The sequence below is a fragment of the Lichenostomus cassidix genome, chromosome 8 (genome assembly GCF_008360975.1).
Source record: "Lichenostomus cassidix isolate B80296 chromosome 8, HeHo_3.0, whole genome shotgun sequence".
NCBI lineage: Eukaryota > Metazoa > Chordata > Aves > Passeriformes > Meliphagidae > Lichenostomus > Lichenostomus cassidix.
Window position 1 is genome coordinate 8696945 of NC_139489.1, and position 20107 is coordinate 8717051.

Genomic DNA, 20107 nt, shown 5'->3' on the forward strand with positions numbered 1-20107 from the left:
TCAAGATGAATGAACAAAAACAGGAATAGAGAGATACTGAAAGAAAAGGGGAGCACAGATGCAGCCTGTAGAAAGAGAGCATGAGTGGGTCCATTTACAGAAGATGAAGCTCTGCAGGCCCTCTGGCATGCTAGTTATGAATATTCAAACAAGAGCATAAATTTGAGACAAAAGTTCACCACAGCAAGACACAGCTGAAATGGGATTCCATTCCAAAAATCGGTGAAAAGTTACCCTGCAATCCTCTTTCCTTCTTTACATTCTAAACTTCCCTTAAGCTTTCAGGTTAATATTGATCGCTAAATGGTTTATCTAACTAAATTAAAACCGTAACACGTCTTCAAACAGCAATTTTTTAAGGAAACACATTGGAAAGGAACCTGCTGCTCATAGGCAGGAACACTTCTGTGCTGACACACACAGCTGTGCAAAATAACCTCTGTTTCCCCCAGCTCCAGGCCGTGAAGGTGACACCAGGTACTCACTGTTAGTACATCTCTACTATTAGTGCTTTAGCACAGGGCATTAACAGGCCTCTTTGCACACTCACTGATTTTCCAAATTAAAACTAAAAATAGCACCTGGTTGCCTCACAGTCCAATTAAAAACAAATCTTGGAAAATGCATGGCACTGCCTATCAACAATAATAAACACATGACTCTCTGGTTAAGAATTTATATTTCTTTCTCAGAACTATTCCCTTGCCAGGAATCTTTCAGTGCTCTGGTTGTTTCTGTATCTGTATTCAAGATCAAAAGGTCTTTGAAGGAGAGACTACTTGGAAGAAAATATTTTATACAGAACTGAGCACACTGCTGTCATTTGAGGAACTCACTGTTATTTGAGGATAAGGACAGAAAAAGAAAGGCTTCAATATTTACTACAGTCTCTTAAGAACCTTCTGAGATTTTTGTTCCTCCCTAGAAGTTGCTGACTTGTCCCAGCTATCCCAATCTCTAAACAGTGCAGGGGTGGCAAATGAATCAGCTCATACACAGGTGCACCAGCAGATCACAGCCTTCCAACACGATTATAGAGAAAAACCAGTTATGAACCATAACCTTATATGGTTTATAGGTGAAATGGCCAACAAACAGTAAAGCCCTCCAACTTCTGAAGTCACAAGTACAAGCTCCCCTCTGGGAGCCTCCAATTTCCCAGGTCAAACCACCAGGTTATGATTTACAAGTGGTTCCATGGAGGGCAGCCAAATGGTGAGCCTGGAAGGAGACAAGAATTCACACCTCGAGCTCCAAACCCCAGGGTTTAACTCTTCTGCTACTGCAGCTCCAGGCAGGATGCAGGGATTTTTGCATTTACATAATGCCTTCACATGAAAAAATTATACCATTCAGGCCACCATGCCTCCATATTCCCAACCATATTAAAGTAAACAAACAGTTTCCCGTCAGCCCAAGACACACAAGGAGTTATCTGAGCCCGTCACGTTTCAGGTATCACCAGTATGTCCCTCCCATGTAGTTCCTTAGATGGGAAAAATGATTCCCAAGAATAATAACCAGTACAAAAGAAAAGGAATAAGGAGAAAAATTTCCATTAAAAAAGAAATTAATTCTGGGAAACTCATTCATTCAGTGTGAGATGTAGATTAGAATTCAGTTGCCAAAAGCTTACCTACTCAAAATTCATCATTTCACATTATGCATAATGATATATCCACAAAGTTGTTCTGTCTCTCATTATTCTTGAATTGCTGATCTACACTGTTTCCAAAAGTGACATTATGCTGTCTTGCAGTCAATTCTGACCAATTATTTAGCACATTTAAGAAAGCAGAACCTGTATCAAATCAAGCACTAAACCAGGAGGATAACATTTACTGCAAAACCAGAACAATTTCCAAATGTCATTCAAACTGAATATAGGCCTCTTCATTAATCATCCAACACTTGTCTAATAGGTATTTCTAACTAACAAAGAACCTCATAAAACCTGCATCATATCAAGAGACTACACCAAGCAAAATTTAAGCAAAGATAGGAAACCATCAACAACTTTTGATAAGCCCTGAGGTATTTCAAAATAAAAATAAAGAAACTCATCAGGTCTGACTCCTGAAATGTCTGTGATCTTCCCTAAAAATACAGAACTTCTGTTTACAGCTGCTGCCCTGATATTGTAAAATACATGCAGTCTTCAAAACCCAAACCACAGGTGATCTGGGGATGTGTGTGCCAAGAATACATCCTTATTCTGTGGAAATGATTTCTGCATCTGCCTTGAAGCAGCAGGACTGGAGTTACAAGACTCTCACTGAGGCACACCAGCAATCCTGACACACAAGACAAAGAGCCACAGTCTAACAGGAGACCCATTCCAAGAAGGTGGAAGTCTCCATCCCCACCCTTTGGTGAGGATTTGCTGACCAGCACCCTGCAAATCTGGAAAGCCCACCTGATTCACTGCAATGGAGCACACCTGCCCAAAACACTGCCCACCCAACCTCACTCATACACCCAAACAAGCCATGGCTCTAAATATAGGTCTCCCCTCATCCATTGCAACAGCTTGTACAAAAAAGGCTTTAAAGAAAGGCAGGCAACCCTCCAGAACATTTGCTGAATGCTTGTGTATAACATATTCTTGTTACTTACCACAGTTATTGATTAAAGGCTTGTTTCCTAGAATAGGCTTTTTTATGTAAATAAATTAATACATTCTTAAATTATATCACAGATGTCCATAAAATCCTAATTATATAAAACTCATAACACTGTTATTACACACTGATCCAGTAATTATGTACTGTGCCTTAAGACTATTTTGGAGCAACATTAGGTTTCTCATTTTGTTTTACTTAAGTAAGACAGCTAGGGTCTGGTCACCATCACATCCACAAATGGTGACCAGATTTTGTACAGGCTAGGAAAAAATTCTATTAAACTATTCTGCAAAGCTATAAAAAAATTAATGGCTATTTCCAATAGACTTCATTAAAGCTAGAATTTCCAAGGGAAAACATTCCTATAAAAATAACCTCCACCATACATCCCTGTAAGAACATGTTCCACAACTGGCATGAATGCATGAAATTGAAATAGCACGAGAAAATGCCCCTTGAATGATGCAGCTGAAGCCAACCCTTCCCTTGGTTTGTTAGGAAATTGAAGCAAATTTCCACTGAGACTTCACCTCACCTGCAGCACTCAGAGATGCCAGAATAACAGCTCCTGAACACTTTCATCCTTCTTGCCACAAACAAATTAAACTGTTTCTAGAATTACTGAAAATGTCTTCTATCTTACTGAGGGTGTTACACAGAATGTAACATTTTCTGGAATGAGTGTAATTGCACTCTCCTTTAATCTCACGGTTCATCACTTCCAAGTTAGAACAATCAATTCATGACATCTCTCGAGCAACTTGAGATCAAAAATTGCTGTAGATTCATATTTTGATTAAATTAAAGGACAAATATGGGTGCACAAAGATTTGCCAGCTCATAAAGAGGACTAGCTGTGAAACATGGCCTCATTTTCTTCTTCAGTAATTTGACTTTCCTGTTACCCCCAGAAGAGTGCAAGCCAGGTCCTAAAGACAAGACTCAGCACTTGTTTAATTTTGGACATAATTCTCTTTTCTTCCAAAAGATGTATGACCTTAATTCCAACCCACATTTCCATCAACTAGAGCAGTCTTATTCCACCTGTTATCAATTTGTTTTTATTGTAATCAAACGACATTTCCTTTTACTCTTTTGAAAGGTTTACATTATTTTCATTTGTTCCAAGGTTATGTATAAAATATTTTCAATCTTAATTAGATTAATTCTTTCAGAAGCCATGAACTTCCATGCCATCTGTCTTGACATCAGATGCACCAACAGTTGTTCATCTGTCAACATAAAATTATCAATGACACCACGAAATACAAGGAAGGAGGGAAATCTGTGCAAATTCTTGAAAATGCAATATACCAAAGGCAAAAAGTGAGGAAGATTTAACGTGAAGGAAAAACAAGAAGCTTTTCTTGTTACATTTTCCAGCAGTTCCCTGAACAGCCATGGAAATGAATCACTGCCTGGCTAACCTGAGGTGTTAAGCTGAGTAGATCAATGACAGTGGTAACTTGCCAAGATGAACCTTTGCTCTAAGCAAGCAGGAATGGCTATCACTGGCACCGTAACCAAGTAAACAAAAGTACAACAAAGAAAGACAGGATAAAACAGGATCAAGAGCTGCACAGGTGAAAGCAACGACGATGAAAATAAAAACTTATTATAGTCAACCTAAGCTCTTACACAGAACCATGTATCTGTGAATTATCAACCATTCAGTATTTAAAGAGCAGATGGCTGCAAGGTCCCCATATGTGAAAAATATTATCATCAAGGAGTCCATAGTAACAGTGGAATAAAGCTTGCTATTAAGACTTTTATATGAACTGTTCTTAAGCAGAAAATTATTCACTGACCCATGTCAGAAGCCTGAAAAAGGAAGGTTTCTCAGAGGAAGAAAGAGCAGTAAGTACCAAAAGGGCTTTTGAAAATAATCGATAATCATCAGATCTCATCTCCAAAAAGAACAGTTCTCAACTGACTTTAGCAATAATCTAATCTTGATATTTAATTGCCACTTACCAGTCTGTTAATTAGCCCCAAGGCTAAACAGCATTTAATCGAGTTTAATCACCCTTGTTTAAAGGAACATTACCCAATACCAGCCTTTAAATAATAAGAATTCTTTTAAAATTAGGTTGATGGCAATGACATTGAAATGTTAGGAGACTGCTCTGTAGTTGCTGCCCTTCACTTTCCCAAAAGCACTGCCAAAGTGAGCACCTTATTAAGAACTGTCACCAATTGCTGCCCAACGTGCAGGGAAAGCAGCAGATGCTGGGCAAGCCTCTCTCCATGGCCATGCACAACAAGGACAGACACATGTAATGTCCCTTTCCTCTGCTGACAACCTGATTTCCACTCAACAGATGTCGTACACATTACTCTGCATTAGGGAGGCAGAAGCCTAAAATAGTTCAACTTCACATTTTCTGATTACTCCTACCAGAGCTGGCCAGCAAGAGCAACCTCCCTCTGAAATAACATCTAGATTGAGGGGCTATTGCATTACCACCTGATGAGTAACTGAAATTTGACCAGTCACATCCACCCTGCAGCATGTGAACTTCAAAACCAGCCCTCTGGTGCTATGTTGGCTCAAGTTTTAAGTAGGTACCACTGAGCTCTGGTTTCATAACTGCACACACAGAGATCTCCAGCATGTGTGAGCCTTTGTCTGGGACTGTTCCCCTGAGAGTTGGTGAAGTTGCCTCTTAGTGAAGAAGCTTCATGAAGATTTCCACTGGGGCTGCTGATAGCTGTGCTTGTCCCATGTGAGCACAATGAGGAGCAAGAGCTAATCCTGAAGGAAAAATGTATCAGTTGAGTTGTTAAGTGCTTTCATGTAAACCGAGCTGGTTTGGGCTATTTTTGGTTTAGAAACTCTTGTATCCTTCACTCAAGCCTGCTAACAACAGGTTTGATTCTACTCCTTATCCTTTGTATACCCTGTGCTTGGAGACTTCAGCCTGGCAGCCTCTCTAAGAATGCAGAGTGGATTTCCAGTGAATAGAACAGGGTGCAGTATTTAGCACAGACACACAATTTAGACAGGGGTTTTTAAGGACCCCACTCCAGGCTGTTTTAAGGTTTTCCTCACACCAGACACGCCTGTGAGGGTTCCTCTTTTGTATGGTACAAGTTGCACCTGTGCTAACACAATGTACTGCCAGGAACTGGCATGCACACACCAGCAGACAGGTTTCTACTCCTTAATCCATTTTGTCTTCTTCCTTACACACAAGCTACAAAAAATTTGTACCAATAAGCAACATCAACTTGAATACTAAATGGCTGGAAGTTAAGCTGTGACTAGGAAGCTGTTTCCTTCTGTTAGATGTTATTCTCTTGAACTGTAAAGCTGTTAAATTCGTAGCTGGTTATGCCAACACCAAACTGTTAGAAATTCCTCGTTGAAACCTCTCCTTACCTCCACTGGAAAGGATGGCTGTAGCATGGACTAGATGGATTGCTCTGGGCTTGTGAGTTCAGGTAAAATACTAGAGGAGAAGTGACAAGTGCACAGTCAGCACTAAATGGGAATTTAAGATGCTGCAGACCTGGAGCAGATGTAGGAGAGAACATGTGCTGATGAACATCATTTCCTCGGCAGTGGGAGTACAAAGGAGAGGAGATTCTGACAAGGTACCACAGTAGAAAAAAAAACAGGGTCAATATCACATCTTCTGTTTCAATAAAGAAAAATAATATAATCCCAAAATACAAGTTATATCTTTTAAACAAATGCAATAAACGAAGTGGTCAAAAGTCATTCCTTTCCATTATCACCAAAACCAAAATGTATTTTTCAGTCAATTTAATATCTATTAGATGTTATTTTTCCACTACAAAAATCTTCCAATATGGAATTCTCCAAATCCTTTCCTTCAGTGATTTCCAGGCCTTCTGGAATACCCACCACTGTCAATCTCTAATGTAAAATGTTTAACTGAGAAAAAAGAACAAATTGGTAATGGCATCAGCAGCAAACACAGACCATTTGTATCACTGCCCTCACAATTTGGAAGCCATGGTTCCACGCCATGGCTGTGGCAATAACCAAAATACACGACTGTGAAAATATGGATTACACAAACCATTAACTACAAAACAACATTTAGCAGTGGCAGTTGTTTTAGAGCAACAACTAATTAAGCCTGAAAGCAGCACTGCAAAATGGCTTTATTCTAATTTTAGCAGGGGGGAAACTGAGGCATGAAGAGGTTAAATGACACGTCCACAGCACATCAGGATTGCAGCTGAGGCTGCTGATGCCCAGCTCTGTGCTCAGCTCTGTGAACCATCCTGCCTTTGCAGGGTCAGTAGCCAATGCACATTTCTATACACACAGGGCACAGAAAAGGTCTCAAAGTAGCTGCTTTTCAGAAAGCTGCAAACAGACTTCTACATAAACACAGAGCAGAGGTTCTAACACCTACTTTAGAGAGCTATACACGATGAGATGTCCTTCGCTAGAAATAAAGTAAAAGTTGACTTACAATTATTGGTATTACAAAGTATGGTTAGGTTAGAATACAAAATAGTGTCGTTGTATTCTTACAACTGTTAATTTGATTTTTGACTGAGGGATCACAGAAAGCTTCTATTTACCATATATAAACGTAAAAGCAAGCAAAATGGAAATTTGAGGCATGCTTCAGTTTTGTTTAGAATTCAGATATTTTACACTAGAAGTCCTGAAGTCAAGCATGTTTGTCCATGATCCTAGCTTTACATTTCCTAATGAATCCAAATACTTATCCATAAAGCAACCTTTACATACTGGAAGTCCTCCCCACTAGCAATCTCTGCTTAAACAGCTGATGAGCTTTACAGTCTGCAGACAGAAAAGGTTAAGCCTGCCTCTTACCCTGCTCCTCCCTCCACTGACTACACGATAGATTCAACTCCTTTACTTATGAACATGGAATTAAATATACAATTTCCTTAACTGTACCCACTAGGAATAATAAATATAATTATGAACATCATAAATAGCATTTTCCATTAGTAGATTTCAAAGCATTTACAAAGGACACAAGCATTATAGAGAAATTGCTTGTAAAAATTCCATTTGTAGAAATACATGTGGCAATGTAAGTAAAGATTTCTTGCTTTGAATCTAGCAGTTTACAATAGTATTCTTAATTCTAGAAGATAGCAATGGTAGCAAAGGTTTCTGAAGATTTTAATGCTGTGACAGCTTTCTGACAGATTATTAGAAGTGCTTTTTAAATCTGAAGTATGATCAAACTAGAAGGACAGTTACAAACATTCAGTTTTACTACACTAACGCTTGGGACAGAATCTAACCACAACATATCCCAGTTAAAAACATTTAAAAATTCCTTCTTTTGGCTATACTTCATGGTTAATACTCCACAAAAGTAAAATATTAAAGCTTCCAAAATGAAATTTCCTGTACAGCCAAATAACCATGACAGATAAAGAAAGTTCTAACAAATCAAAGCAACGTCTATTGGCCACAGAAAATTCTGGCCAGCTTTCCTTCATCACTTCAATTTGAAATGATTAAGTGCAATTTATTTTTCACAACAGTCCTTACTGGATCCGCAGAGATGGGGCTCCAAGCTTTTGTTTCCTCCGTTTCATCATTGTGCTGATACACTGATATGCCTCTTCCCAGCATAAGAGGCTTAGAGCTGGGAAGGAGAGGCCACTGTTATCACTCCAACGCAGAGCACAGAACAATCAGTGCAGTTCCAAGCTCTTCATATACCCCCAGTGTCAGAGAGACCTCGGGAGTTCAGTAATGGTCCCAATTAACCGCACAGCTCATGTCAAAATCCTAATTATTTATAAAAAAAAAATTCAGATTAAAAAAATCTTCCGCGAGCCTATTCGCAGCATCCAGCAAAAAGGAACGGAGCCCACCAGAAGGAAAGGAAGGTGCTGCCAAGCCCAGGGCACAGAGGGGCCATCTGACCTGTCACACAGGCAGCAATATGGTCCTGCCACGCTCCGGCTGAGCTCGCCGCAAATCAGCCACCAACTCCTGGGCTCCCAGGAGCAGCAGCAGCCCTCCTCACCAAACCAGAGAGACAGCGGAACGCCAACGGGAGCGATGGCACACTTGAGAGGATCCTGGCAGGAATCTCGCAGAGCAGCTTGAAAACTCACAGGGCGATAGGAACAGAGGCTCTGCTCGCACCCAAAGGCTGGCAGAGTCCTGGGCGGTGTGTGAGGAGCAGCTGCTCCCGGCTGGGGGACACGTGAACCATTCCTCGTTGGGAAATCAATCCCCGAAACTACACGCGCAACTCGCATCTTAAAAATTCTTCCCGGAACTCCCAAGCTGTGTTCCAGCTACAAACTTTATGGATTCCAGCACTGCGAACAGAGCAGCAGCCTGGGGAGCCGGATGCTGAACGGGAGGAAGGGGGAACACTTTCATTTAGGAGGAAATGTTCCCTTTACAGTGAAAGTCTGGCGGTTCTGCTTGCAAACAGCAACTTCAATCAGCTCAAAATCAATTTCATGCTATTAACAAAACTGCCCCAAATAAGGTCCAACACTTTTTAAATGTGTACTTTTAAGAATGTCACTTTCCCCCTAAAAACTTCCACATACATGTTTGATAGGATTTAAAGTGCTAAAGGCTGTAATTTAGAGTGTCATTCACAAGCACTCGTCAACCAACTCAAATTCCAGGTGGCAACTCCTATCTTCAGACCCTCCCATGATTCTGATCACAGCCCCACACTACAAAATCCCAATCCCTCAACAGTGAGGAAAACAGACTGCCAGGCTCAGGAGGAAGGGGCAGGGTGGCTGTTCCTTACACAGCCAGAGCCCCTGCACCCCACACCTTGCCTTTGGAGTAAAGACAGCACAGCAAGCAACAAAACGTACAAATTTGGGTTGCTATGTATAATTGTATTACTCATATTAAATGAGAACATGGATTAAGCAGTGGAAACTTGACAATAAAAACTGCACAAAATACTTTTTCCACTTTTAAATCCTTAATGAAAACTTCCATAAATTCTTTGTCTCTGAGATTAGAGGCTATACAGAAAACTAAAATACTCCTGATTCGCCAAATCACTTCTTTGAGAGAAACAATGCTTTCGAATCATTTTTGAAGCCCAATACACAAATAGCAGCACTGCTATGAAACCCCATAAGAATAATTCAGCAGGTTCCACCTCCAGAACCAGCCCCATAGATCAGCTAAAGAGCAGCAGGTTATTTTTGACCTACTGCTTATGAGCTGCTTCTACACACTCACAGAAGGATGTGGTGGTGAGAAAACACCACCTCTGTATCTCCACATCTCTGTACAGCACCACAAGCAGAATGCATTGACTGGAGGCATTATTTCTTATTTTATTTCCAGATCCAAATCAGAACAGAGTGCAAAAGTAGCAAAATTCCCTACTTCTTTTCAGAGCCATTTTTCATCCACTTCCAGCACTTTGGCTTTTCCACTCCTGGGACAATGGCAGTTGCTCCTGGCAGGGAAATGGCATCGATCCATCACCAGCAGAAACACTCACCCGCCAAGACGAGCAGAAACTGAATTATATACTCCATTTCTCTGCAGATACAGAGGAAATTCCCACAGCACCTGAGCATGGCAGCACGAAGATGTAAACCAGCACTAAAGGCCAGAAATTTTCTTTCCTGCCATCAAACTTCTTATTTTTCCAAGGTCTAAACATTACAAGAATACAACTAGTTCAACACATCCCCCCAGATAAATTCCTTGGTGTGTTTGTGTGTTATTCTACTGTCAGGAAGCTGGGGGTAAGTTTAACAAATTATGATGAAGAGTTGTTTAATGAAACTCCCTCAGAAATGTCTAGGGCAGCAGAAACTAAGAATCTTCAGAGGTTTATAAGTACAAGGGTAGTGCAGAGAAGGAGGGAAAGAATGAGAGAAAACAAATCCCACAGGGGACATAAACTGCCTTAAAAAGTGATTAGAAGGAATAAAGACCACCATAAAAAGCTTGCACATGTCTTTAGCAAACGTTTTTATGTTGCTTACCATATTTCAGAGACTGACATAAAAACTTCAGGTAAATACTACTCTTTGCCAGCACCAATCACCATCCAAACAGCAGTCTGTAATATTTGGTTCATATAAATGTGTATTTTTACGGGATATACTCTGGATTAAAATTATTTTTTCATGTTTCTTATGCCTCCATGCTCTTTTTCCATTTGTACAGACTTCAAAAGTGTATTTGATACAGATGGTTGATAGCAGGAAATAATTAACAAAAACAATTTATAGCTTAAGTTAGAAACTGGTTTAGCAAATTTAGTTTGCTGAGGAAATTACTCTTTTCAAATTTGGATATAATATGGGAAAAGCATATTTTCTTTTTAGAAAATTTTACATTTAGATAGCACAAAAATTACAGCAACCCACACCATTAACCCTGCCTTAGAAACCATGAGAAACCATTAGAAACACAAATTTTTCATTAAAAAGGCTGAACAAACCAGTGAAGGTCATACTATAAAGCATTGAATTTATTATTAATTTATTATTATTGGGATACTGAACAAGAAACCAGATGGCTCAAGGGCAACCCCAGCTGGATTTACAGACTACTGATCAGCCAAGGGGGCAACCAGAAGCAATAGTGAGCTTCAGGCTGGTGCTGTGCATCCTACAGACAAAATAAAAACTGCAGTTTGCAGCTTGGTCCTCTGGATGCTGAACTGGTTTTAAGCACAAGAACTCACAGAGGTGCTTCACCAAAGGCCTCCTCCTGCTGCAAAGTCCCCACCTTTGTCCTTTCACGTCTGGAACATCTCTAGTGTGATTCACGTGCAGGTGCACAGCAAAACCATGTGAGAGCTGCAGCCAACAATACAAAACCCAATCTCTGTACAGAGAACAGAACAGGATAATGGCTGAAAGTAATTAAACCACTTCGACTAATAGGCTGCAGATCAAAGTTTGAGTCTATCACTCCATATTCGCTATTTGAAACTAAAGAAAATATTCATGAATGGTAATTATTTCTTTTGTGAACAAAGCATGGGGAAAAACATAACCAATACATTTGTATGCATAATTCATTAAAGGAAAACTTTGAACTCTTATTATTGAACCACACCAGAGACAAAATATAACTACTTATTCCTGTTCTCTAACTATTCAAACTCTTAGCAGCCTACAATTCAGCTGAATATGATTTCCTTTAGTGCATTAAACATAACCCCCTACAGAAACACAAACACTTTCAGCACATTAACAACAAAATGGTATCTAAATTATAAGGCATTTCTCTTAATGTCACCCTGCATACAATTCCCCCATCTGTTTTACATGTCTGCTCACTCTGTGCTGATTATTTCAAAATTAAGATTGCAAGATATTCAAGTGCAAAGCCATCCTTTACAGTGCCTGGGTTTCCTTCTGCTAATATGGAAACAGTCATCAACACTCATCACCAGACTCCACAGGCTCCATCCCACCATTCCTTCTCTTCAGCTTCTACCCAAGACCTTCTTTAGGTGACAAAATTTCTCATGTTTTCCTGACAAAAACAGTGAGACATGAAACTCCACTCCTTTTCCTCAGCACAAACAAGCATGGCAATGGTTGCTCTCCCTGCCTACAATCAGTTCCTGCAATAGAACAGAAATTACTCACACTGACCCAGGAAATATGAAGCATTGAGAGTCAAACAAAGAAAAAGTTAGAAGCATTGTCAGGAATAGCTCATCCTTTTCCATTTAGCAGTAAATAATTATTACTCCCCAAATATGATTTTTTTTACAGTAGGAAGTGCACCCCAACCTCCAGACTAGCACACAGAAAAATGCTGAATGGCTGATGTTCGTATATAGTACAATTGCTACTGAGCTGCTGCAAAGGCTGGAGTTTGTGCAGAAAATGGATGCACCTCTTGAGGGTTTCTGGCTCCAAGCCAGGTACTTCATCCTCCTGTCCATTTCTGCTTCTGCCTCTGTCGGTGAACAAAAGTCAATGGCTGACAGTCAATGAATCAGGACATGGCTACACCCATAACTATCCCTACTCATCAGCCACAGCACAGCAGCAGCTTTCCAGAATAAATTTTATCTTCAGAATTTATTTTTATTTACAGGGTTTACTGTTGATTCAAGCAGAGGAAAAGCCTCCAGAAGAACTGAGAAGAGCCTACAGTTGTAATGCCATCCTTTTTGTGAGAATGGTTGAACAAATGTATACGTAGTATAAGCATATTTTTATATGCATATAATTATTTCCTTGATATAAATTTCTCTAATTTCTAATTCAAAAACGAAGAGGATTTTTTTAAAAATCAAGTAGGCACTCTGATACTGGGATATGCAAGATCATGTAGATCAACTCCATAAGACCCTTTTCAGTGAGCCTGTACAATTCATATTACAGCATCAACACAGCTCCATGTCTGCCACAATGCACTACTGACTTCATGAACAGTCAAACTTCTCAAACAACAAGAAATCATCTGGTTCTTGACTACACTTGGTACTTGACTTGACCACAGAATCTGTAATTCCAGAAACTACAATCAAATAATCAGCTGGATAACACAGGCAACTAAGACACTTCAATTCTTCACAGATTTTTAGTCTCACTAAAAGCTGCAACCTTGTGCTTAAAATTTATGGCCTGGATCTTCTTGGCACAGTTCTTCTTGCTAAATTTCTTCACATAATGACAGCTTAAAAGGCACTCACTTGTGGAAGAAAACTAAAGTGAAGTAATGAAAATTGCAGGAGTTAAGTAATACAGAAATAAAATATTCAGTCACTTGATTTAGTTACCAGTAACTAAAACACTACACATTTGAAGCACTTCATTTGTATCTTAGATATCTCAAATGAAAATACATGAGTAGTCTTGTGTCATACCCACCTCCATGCTGGAACGAGCTGGAATATCTCTGGCATCCTCAATTTCAATTCCAAAAGTTTTGTGCAAAAATATCTAAGTTACATTTACCAAAAAACTTACTGGTAACTCACTGCTCCACTATTTGATCAAAGAACCTTCATAATCTTCAAATGATGAACACCACCTGTCTCAGATATCTCTCAAATCTCGTTAAGCCAGCCCTTGAGGCATACTGGTTAAAAAAAAACCAAAACCAGTCAGTGCTTCATGTTCTTTAAATAACTCCCTGACTGGTTTATCATTGTCATATGAACGAAACAAAAAGGTCTGGTCATGCCCCACTTTTAAAAAAAGACCTTTTGATCCACTGTATTGTTCGGCCCTGAATCACTGGCTCAACACAGCATTTTCCAAACACTGTTTCTTATACAAAGGAGATAGCTTACACTGAAAGACTGAAAATCATTTCTCATTAGAACCAGAAACCTGAGGAAGAAAGGTTATAAGCTTTTGTGAGCTCTGTGTCTGTAGTCCACAAGCTTTGGGAAACAATTTTAAATCATAATGCAATAGCAGGCAGTACAAAAGCTTTCTCTCTTATATAATACAATCAATAATGCAATTTCTTCCACCATAAATCTGTAAGCACAGCAGAAGCTAAGCTCTTATAATATCACTGAAACACAAGTTAGTTCACTAAAATTCTTTAAGCATCATAATGCATTTTTTAAAATTGCTGTTTGTTTAAATCCCAGTTTTAAAAGTCTACTTTTCCTGACATGTGCTACTTTATGGAAATACCTCTATCAGGCTGCCTGCTCCACACACACCTGACCTGCATGGCCCAGGAGCTGTGTGCTTAGACTTCTGTCAACAGACTGTTTGAAGAGCAGTGATCAAAGTTGTCCATGTCACATAAATAATCAGTGACTTCTCTGGAGTCACTTCAGCGATGTCTGAGTGGCAACACTCAACACCACAGCTACTTCCATATCAGGATCAGCTCGAGCTGGTAATTAGAAGTAAGCTTACACTACCACTGCTTTTCCTACTACACTTAAGGAAATGAATAGAGGCCTCAGTCTCAGAGAAATCCAAGCTAGCTGTTTCCAAGTCCATGACAGATTCTTGAAAATGCCAAGAGAGAAAACAGAGCATCTGCCCATCTAAATTACTTCCACAACTGAACAGCTATCTATGTTCAAAACAAACCAAGAGATGAATAAAGAATAATTATACTTACAAGCTTCCTCTTCTGGGGAGACTGAGCTCTTTCTGGAAAAAAAAAAATGAAAACCATGCGTTAATTTTACTTTTTAATATATATTACTAATTTATTAATCATTAAATGAGTGATGTGAAATGAATAAAGAGCTGGCCATGTCCCAGCGCATGCTCAGTATAGAACTGCACAGCACTGGTGCTACACATTCACAATGCACAGTCTGGGGTACAAAAGTTGCTCATTTTGCCTAAACAATCATTGCCTTTGTAGTCAAAAAATCATAAGCACTCAACAGAGCAAACATAACTTTGAAATTCAAGCCTGAGCACAGATAAGGCAGTAATTAATTCTGTCCTACATACCTCATCAGCATCAGACCGAACCACTTCCAGAAGTGTGGAACGTGGTGTGCCTGCAGCTGCCGCAGTCTGGTCTCACACTCTCACCAAAAGGAGGAATTAATGCAATAGAGTGGATTTTTGGGGGTGGTTTGGGTGTTGTTTTTTATTTTAACATACACGTTAGTTGTGTTATGTATTATCACAAAAAATCCGAGGCCAAACAGAACTCCCACTGCTCAGCAGCATTTTGCATTTCAGCAGCACAAGCAAAGGCAAGACGGGGGATTTTATGGATTTTATTTCAGTCGACAGCCCAGCGCATCCCTCCGCACTGCCCGGCGCTGGACACAGCGCATCTCTCCGCACTGCCCAGCGCTGGACACAGCGCATCTCTCCGCAGTTCGCGGCCCCGCCCGGCTCCCGGGGCTGCACTCCCGCCGGGCACCGCCAGATGGCAGCCGCGGCCGCCGCCCCGGCCCCGCCGCAGCCCCAAATCTGTGATTTTATCCTTAAAACATCGGGATGGGCGGAACCTCGGACGAGCTGTGCTCATCCTCGGCTGATCCCAGCAAGCGCCAGCACAGCCAATACCAGCTGCCTGTGAGGGAACTGGTCTACGGGATGTGTTTCTCATCCCTTTTAAGAAAAAAAAAAAAATCCGTGTTTTCACTGAATACTGGGCAAAAAACCCAAAACAATCAATAGGAAAAGTATTAAATCCATAAAATCTGGTAAGGTAATCTTTTTTCTATCTTTAGTTACAGTGTCTGTGCTGACTGACATGACTAACAATGTTATTGACAGGCAGTGAGTGGTCTGATCATACATGGGATTTGACTTAAAAGTTTTTCAAAGATATTGAAAAGTTACAGCCAGTAAAAACTAATAAACAAATAACCCATACATGCTGTTATTCTTTTCAAGTATGAGTTCTCCATAATTTGAAATTTCATTACAGTTTAACAGTACCAAGCAAATTCCATGTGTGAATTATCACAAGGCTGACAGCTTACAGGATGGAGAAATAAATTCCTGTCGTCAGACAAACTTGTCAAGATCTAATCAAAACACTTCAAGTGCGTAAGATAATAAATCATTAGCATCTATAACAGGTTGTGTGGTTTATATTCTAAGAAAGGTACTTCTTCCACTCATTTGTTAGAAAGAATTAGTTTCCAACTGCAAGCCTACGTAGCAAGGACAGCTTTTTGCCACTGCAAATGAATAAAAAAGCAGGTAAGATATAGGTATTATACATTATTCTGCTTGTCTAGATAGTATGTTACTTAGACATCCATATACATCTCTTTCATCATATGAGCAGCTGTATTTAATTTATGCTTTTTCAAGAAGATGGCACCTCTTGGCAAAAGGCGTTTTTTCTATTCAAATGACGTATTTCTGTTTATTCCAACACAGTCAGCCCCAGAAATTTTTAGAAGAAATCTATAAAGCTCTGGAATTTCATGGTACTGGATGAAAAAGCAAAACAGTGACCTTTAAATCTCTCTAACTACCTCCTAGTTTTTTAACTTTCAGGGCTCATTTTTACAAGCTTTGCTCTAGTCATTAAAGCTGAAAAGTCATTTAAAGAGAGAACACTCCCTTGCAGCAGCACAGCTCTTCGATAATTGTGACTTAAAATTACCAGACATACATCACAAGAACACGGTCCAGGAACAGGAATGGACAAATCCTTTCCTTTACTGAACGCTTGTTTTACTCAAACAATATGACCTTTAATACTTCCTATAATGCAGGTAATTCAGGATTAAATGCATGCAAGATTAGAAAGATGACTGCCTTGGGCTTTGTTCCTGAAAGCATCCCTTGGAAACTGAGTTTCCAAATAAGGAAGGAAGAAAGTCCTAGCAGATGACATCTCAATGCAATTGAAATATTATCCTATCCATAGAGGAATTGTCTTCATTCTGCACCTCCACCTTGACAAATACAGTGCAGCTGTGGAATCAATAGGCAGCAGTTCACATTTAATACCTCTGTGGTCTTGACAACAAAGAGCACAATCAAAACAATCAATTTTTATACCTGTTGTTCCACTATGCCTCATTTCATGTTAGTCTCAAAATCCCCTTCACAAACCCTAGCAGCCACACAGCCTGCCACGTTCTGGCCTCTGCAGCACTTTTCCAGTCCTCTGGAGAAATGACAATGCACCTTCCCAGCTCTTTGCCCTTTTCTGCCTCTCCAAAGCTGGTAACAGCCCCTGTAATCCCCCAAAACAGACCATGAATGGTGGGGCCCAAACAAAAGCACCAGAGCTGGATCTTAAACAACCACAAGCAGAGTGATTATGAGCTTTGCTTCTCCCAAATCACCAGCAAGTTCGTGTGTGGAAAAGTGACATCCCAGCCAGAAAATACCTGGAGATGGAAGGAAGGAGGGAGCAGACTGCAGACAACCGATGAGCTATTTCCAGGCACTTATTTGAGGATGTCCACTGCCAGGAGGACACTGCAGCTCTCTGGGGAATTGAGTGGACAATGAAAATGCCTCCCAAAGATAGGGATACACTCACAGGGTCGAGATTCGGCTGGGTCTTAAGACAACTCAACACTTCAAGGTGTGCAACTGGACCAACTGAGAGTTTATGTCTTAAAATGATAGGGCAGTTTCAAACATAGGAAGTAACACCACAAAAACAGTGATTCAATAATTATGAAAAATGTAAGAGAAAAGTCCAACAGCATTTCACAAGCACAAGTAAAGGTTAAAGTCTACTCAGAATCATTTATAGTAGAGATTAAATGCTTTAGTTAGTCAATTATGAGGTAGGTGGTATGATTTAACTGGTTTCCACTCACACCACAAAGAAGTTTGGCATTACATGTCCATGTATCCTGAAAAAATAAACCACATTTTAAGAGGTGAGATAACTAATAAAAGAGTGCTGAGCTGTGACTGCTTGCTCTGAAACACTATTTACAGGGTGCAGCTGCAATCCTTTCAATATGCTAGTTTATCCTGAAGGACATTTTTCATTTAAGACCACCCTTCTGATGAGAACAACACATGAACCCACAAGATTCCAAACTGCCCCTTCTGACAGCACATCTGCCTCCATGAGCACTTGTGCTGCCAGTAGCTATATTTATATTACCATTATTACTCCAGCCAGCCTCCATGCCACCTGCTCTCTAGGTCAACAATATAACCCTCAAAATAGAGGCTTACATTTATATTTGATTTATGTGAAGTGCTAAATAGCGTAAGAACATTCTAAAATATTGGTGCACATTATTCACAAAGAACTTTCAGAAGTGGAAATAAAGAACTACTTTCACAGATTCTAAAAAATAAGGAGTGTATTAAATCTTGCAGTACCCAAATGACAAGAACAGACTGTTCTGAAAGTTAATTTTTTGTATCAGTTCCACATTTCAAGCCATAATTATTAAACATGCAACTTGATCTCCACATGACAAAAGAAGCAGCAGATTTTCAGACAAGCAGTTAAAAGGAACCTTGAGAAAGAAATTCAGCATCCCAGAATTTATAAAAAGCTGATTCAAATATCTGCCTTCAAAAGAGCTCCTTATATTTCCTTTTATCTTAAGTTCATCACCTCAATCATGAGGCTATAAAATCAGCTGAACACCATATCATGCTACAGAAGAGGTTTCACAAATAGGACTAGATCCTCATTTTAGAGGCAGCAAGAAGGCTAAAAGAGAAAAAATACCAGCCATTTTAAACATCATTTTTCTGTTTGCAAAATATATTGTTTAGCACATAGATATTGAAAAATTTATTCAGTTGTGATCTTTTATACACAGACACTGCATCTGAAAACAGGAATGTTTCAGGCAGCAGCAAGAGTGCTGGCTTTTTGCATAGGTGTGTGCACACAATATGGAGCAGAAATAAAGTCTGGAAATCTATTTGTTCATTGACCTACAATACAACCCACACCGTTCCAGCAGATACGTTACGTTATAAAAGTGTGAAAAAACAGGAACCCATCACTCAAATTTGTCACTTTCTCTCAGTCTTGTAATTTGTCCTTGAATATGTATCTGCGCATATGGCACAGACCCACAGGCAAAGTTGGATTCTGGAGCCTGCACTGATGGCAGCTTAAATGGAGTCCTTGCAAATTAAAATGAGAACCATTGCCACACAGGATGTTCCATATTTTTGCCAGAGCAGACAGCATGATTCCTGAGATTGCCTTTGACCTTGGCTCCCTTGCAAGGTAGCTCACTATCATACCAGTTGGGACAATAGACAAATATTTTTACAGCTATAAGAGTAAATACATTTCAGTTAATAAGTTAATATTTCACAGATGATGAAATTCCACTGACAGTCAGTGACCTGGTACCATGCACTCATGTTTTAATTTTTTTTCCTTTGCTGACTATGTTTGCTTTAGGGTATACTACCAACCAGCAGGGGATTAATTAAATCTCCTTCTATACATAACCATTTGCATTACAGAAATGATATAATGAGGGTTGGAATCTCCAGTTCTGATGGAAAGTACAACCTGGCCGTGCAAGGACAAACTGTAATCCATCCATCAGATTAACAGGAAGGAATTTTTCATGGTGATTAAAAAAAAAAAAAAAAGCCCCATGCTAAGCTTTTCTTTCTCCTATCAGAATCTGTCAGGAAAAATAATTTCCTTCTTTTCACCATATCACTGTGAATGGTTATTAAAAACAGCACTTCTCAATTTCTCTTTCTAGAGATGATTACATCTGAACTTGTTTCCCAAACTCATCAGTGAAGAATTTTAAACAGCAACACTAAAACCGTATCTGAATTGAAGGTCAGATGAACCTATGGAACATGCTGCAGATATTTTCTATAATTTACTGACTTTTCAGAAACTAAATTCAGGATCGTACTGTTAGATCATCTGCCTAGCTACAGAGACACTTAAAATACAGAAAATGAATACCCAGCCTCTTGCCAATACCATTCAAAATATTCAGAGGACACAGGGTTTCATTCCCAGACCTTTCTCTGCACTCTGCTGAATTTATGTCTGCCACAAATTCTGAAATGCCATGGATAGCTTAGTCCCATGGCACCTCCCTATATTCCCAGTACTAGCCAAACTGCCTAGAACCACCCTTTCCTAA

General features: G+C 39.6%; 1 protein-coding gene across 10 annotated transcripts in view; it reads right to left on the minus strand.

Annotated features, from left to right (window-relative positions):
* Positions 1-20107, minus strand: part of MAST2 (microtubule associated serine/threonine kinase 2) — a 185366-nt gene that overhangs the window by 91180 nt on the left and 74079 nt on the right. For 6 of the 10 annotated variants that reach the window (XM_085067704.1, XM_085067702.1, XM_085067703.1 and 3 more), the window contains one exon: positions 14674-14705. In XM_085067704.1, coding sequence (XP_084923830.1) covers positions 14674-14705 — 32 coding nt within the window. Of the gene's footprint in view, positions 1-6009; positions 6217-7018; positions 7052-8145; positions 8763-14673; positions 14706-20107 lie in introns of those variants that run through there. The other 4 variants (XM_085067706.1, XM_085067705.1, XM_085067712.1 and 1 more) reach the window with 4 other exon arrangements.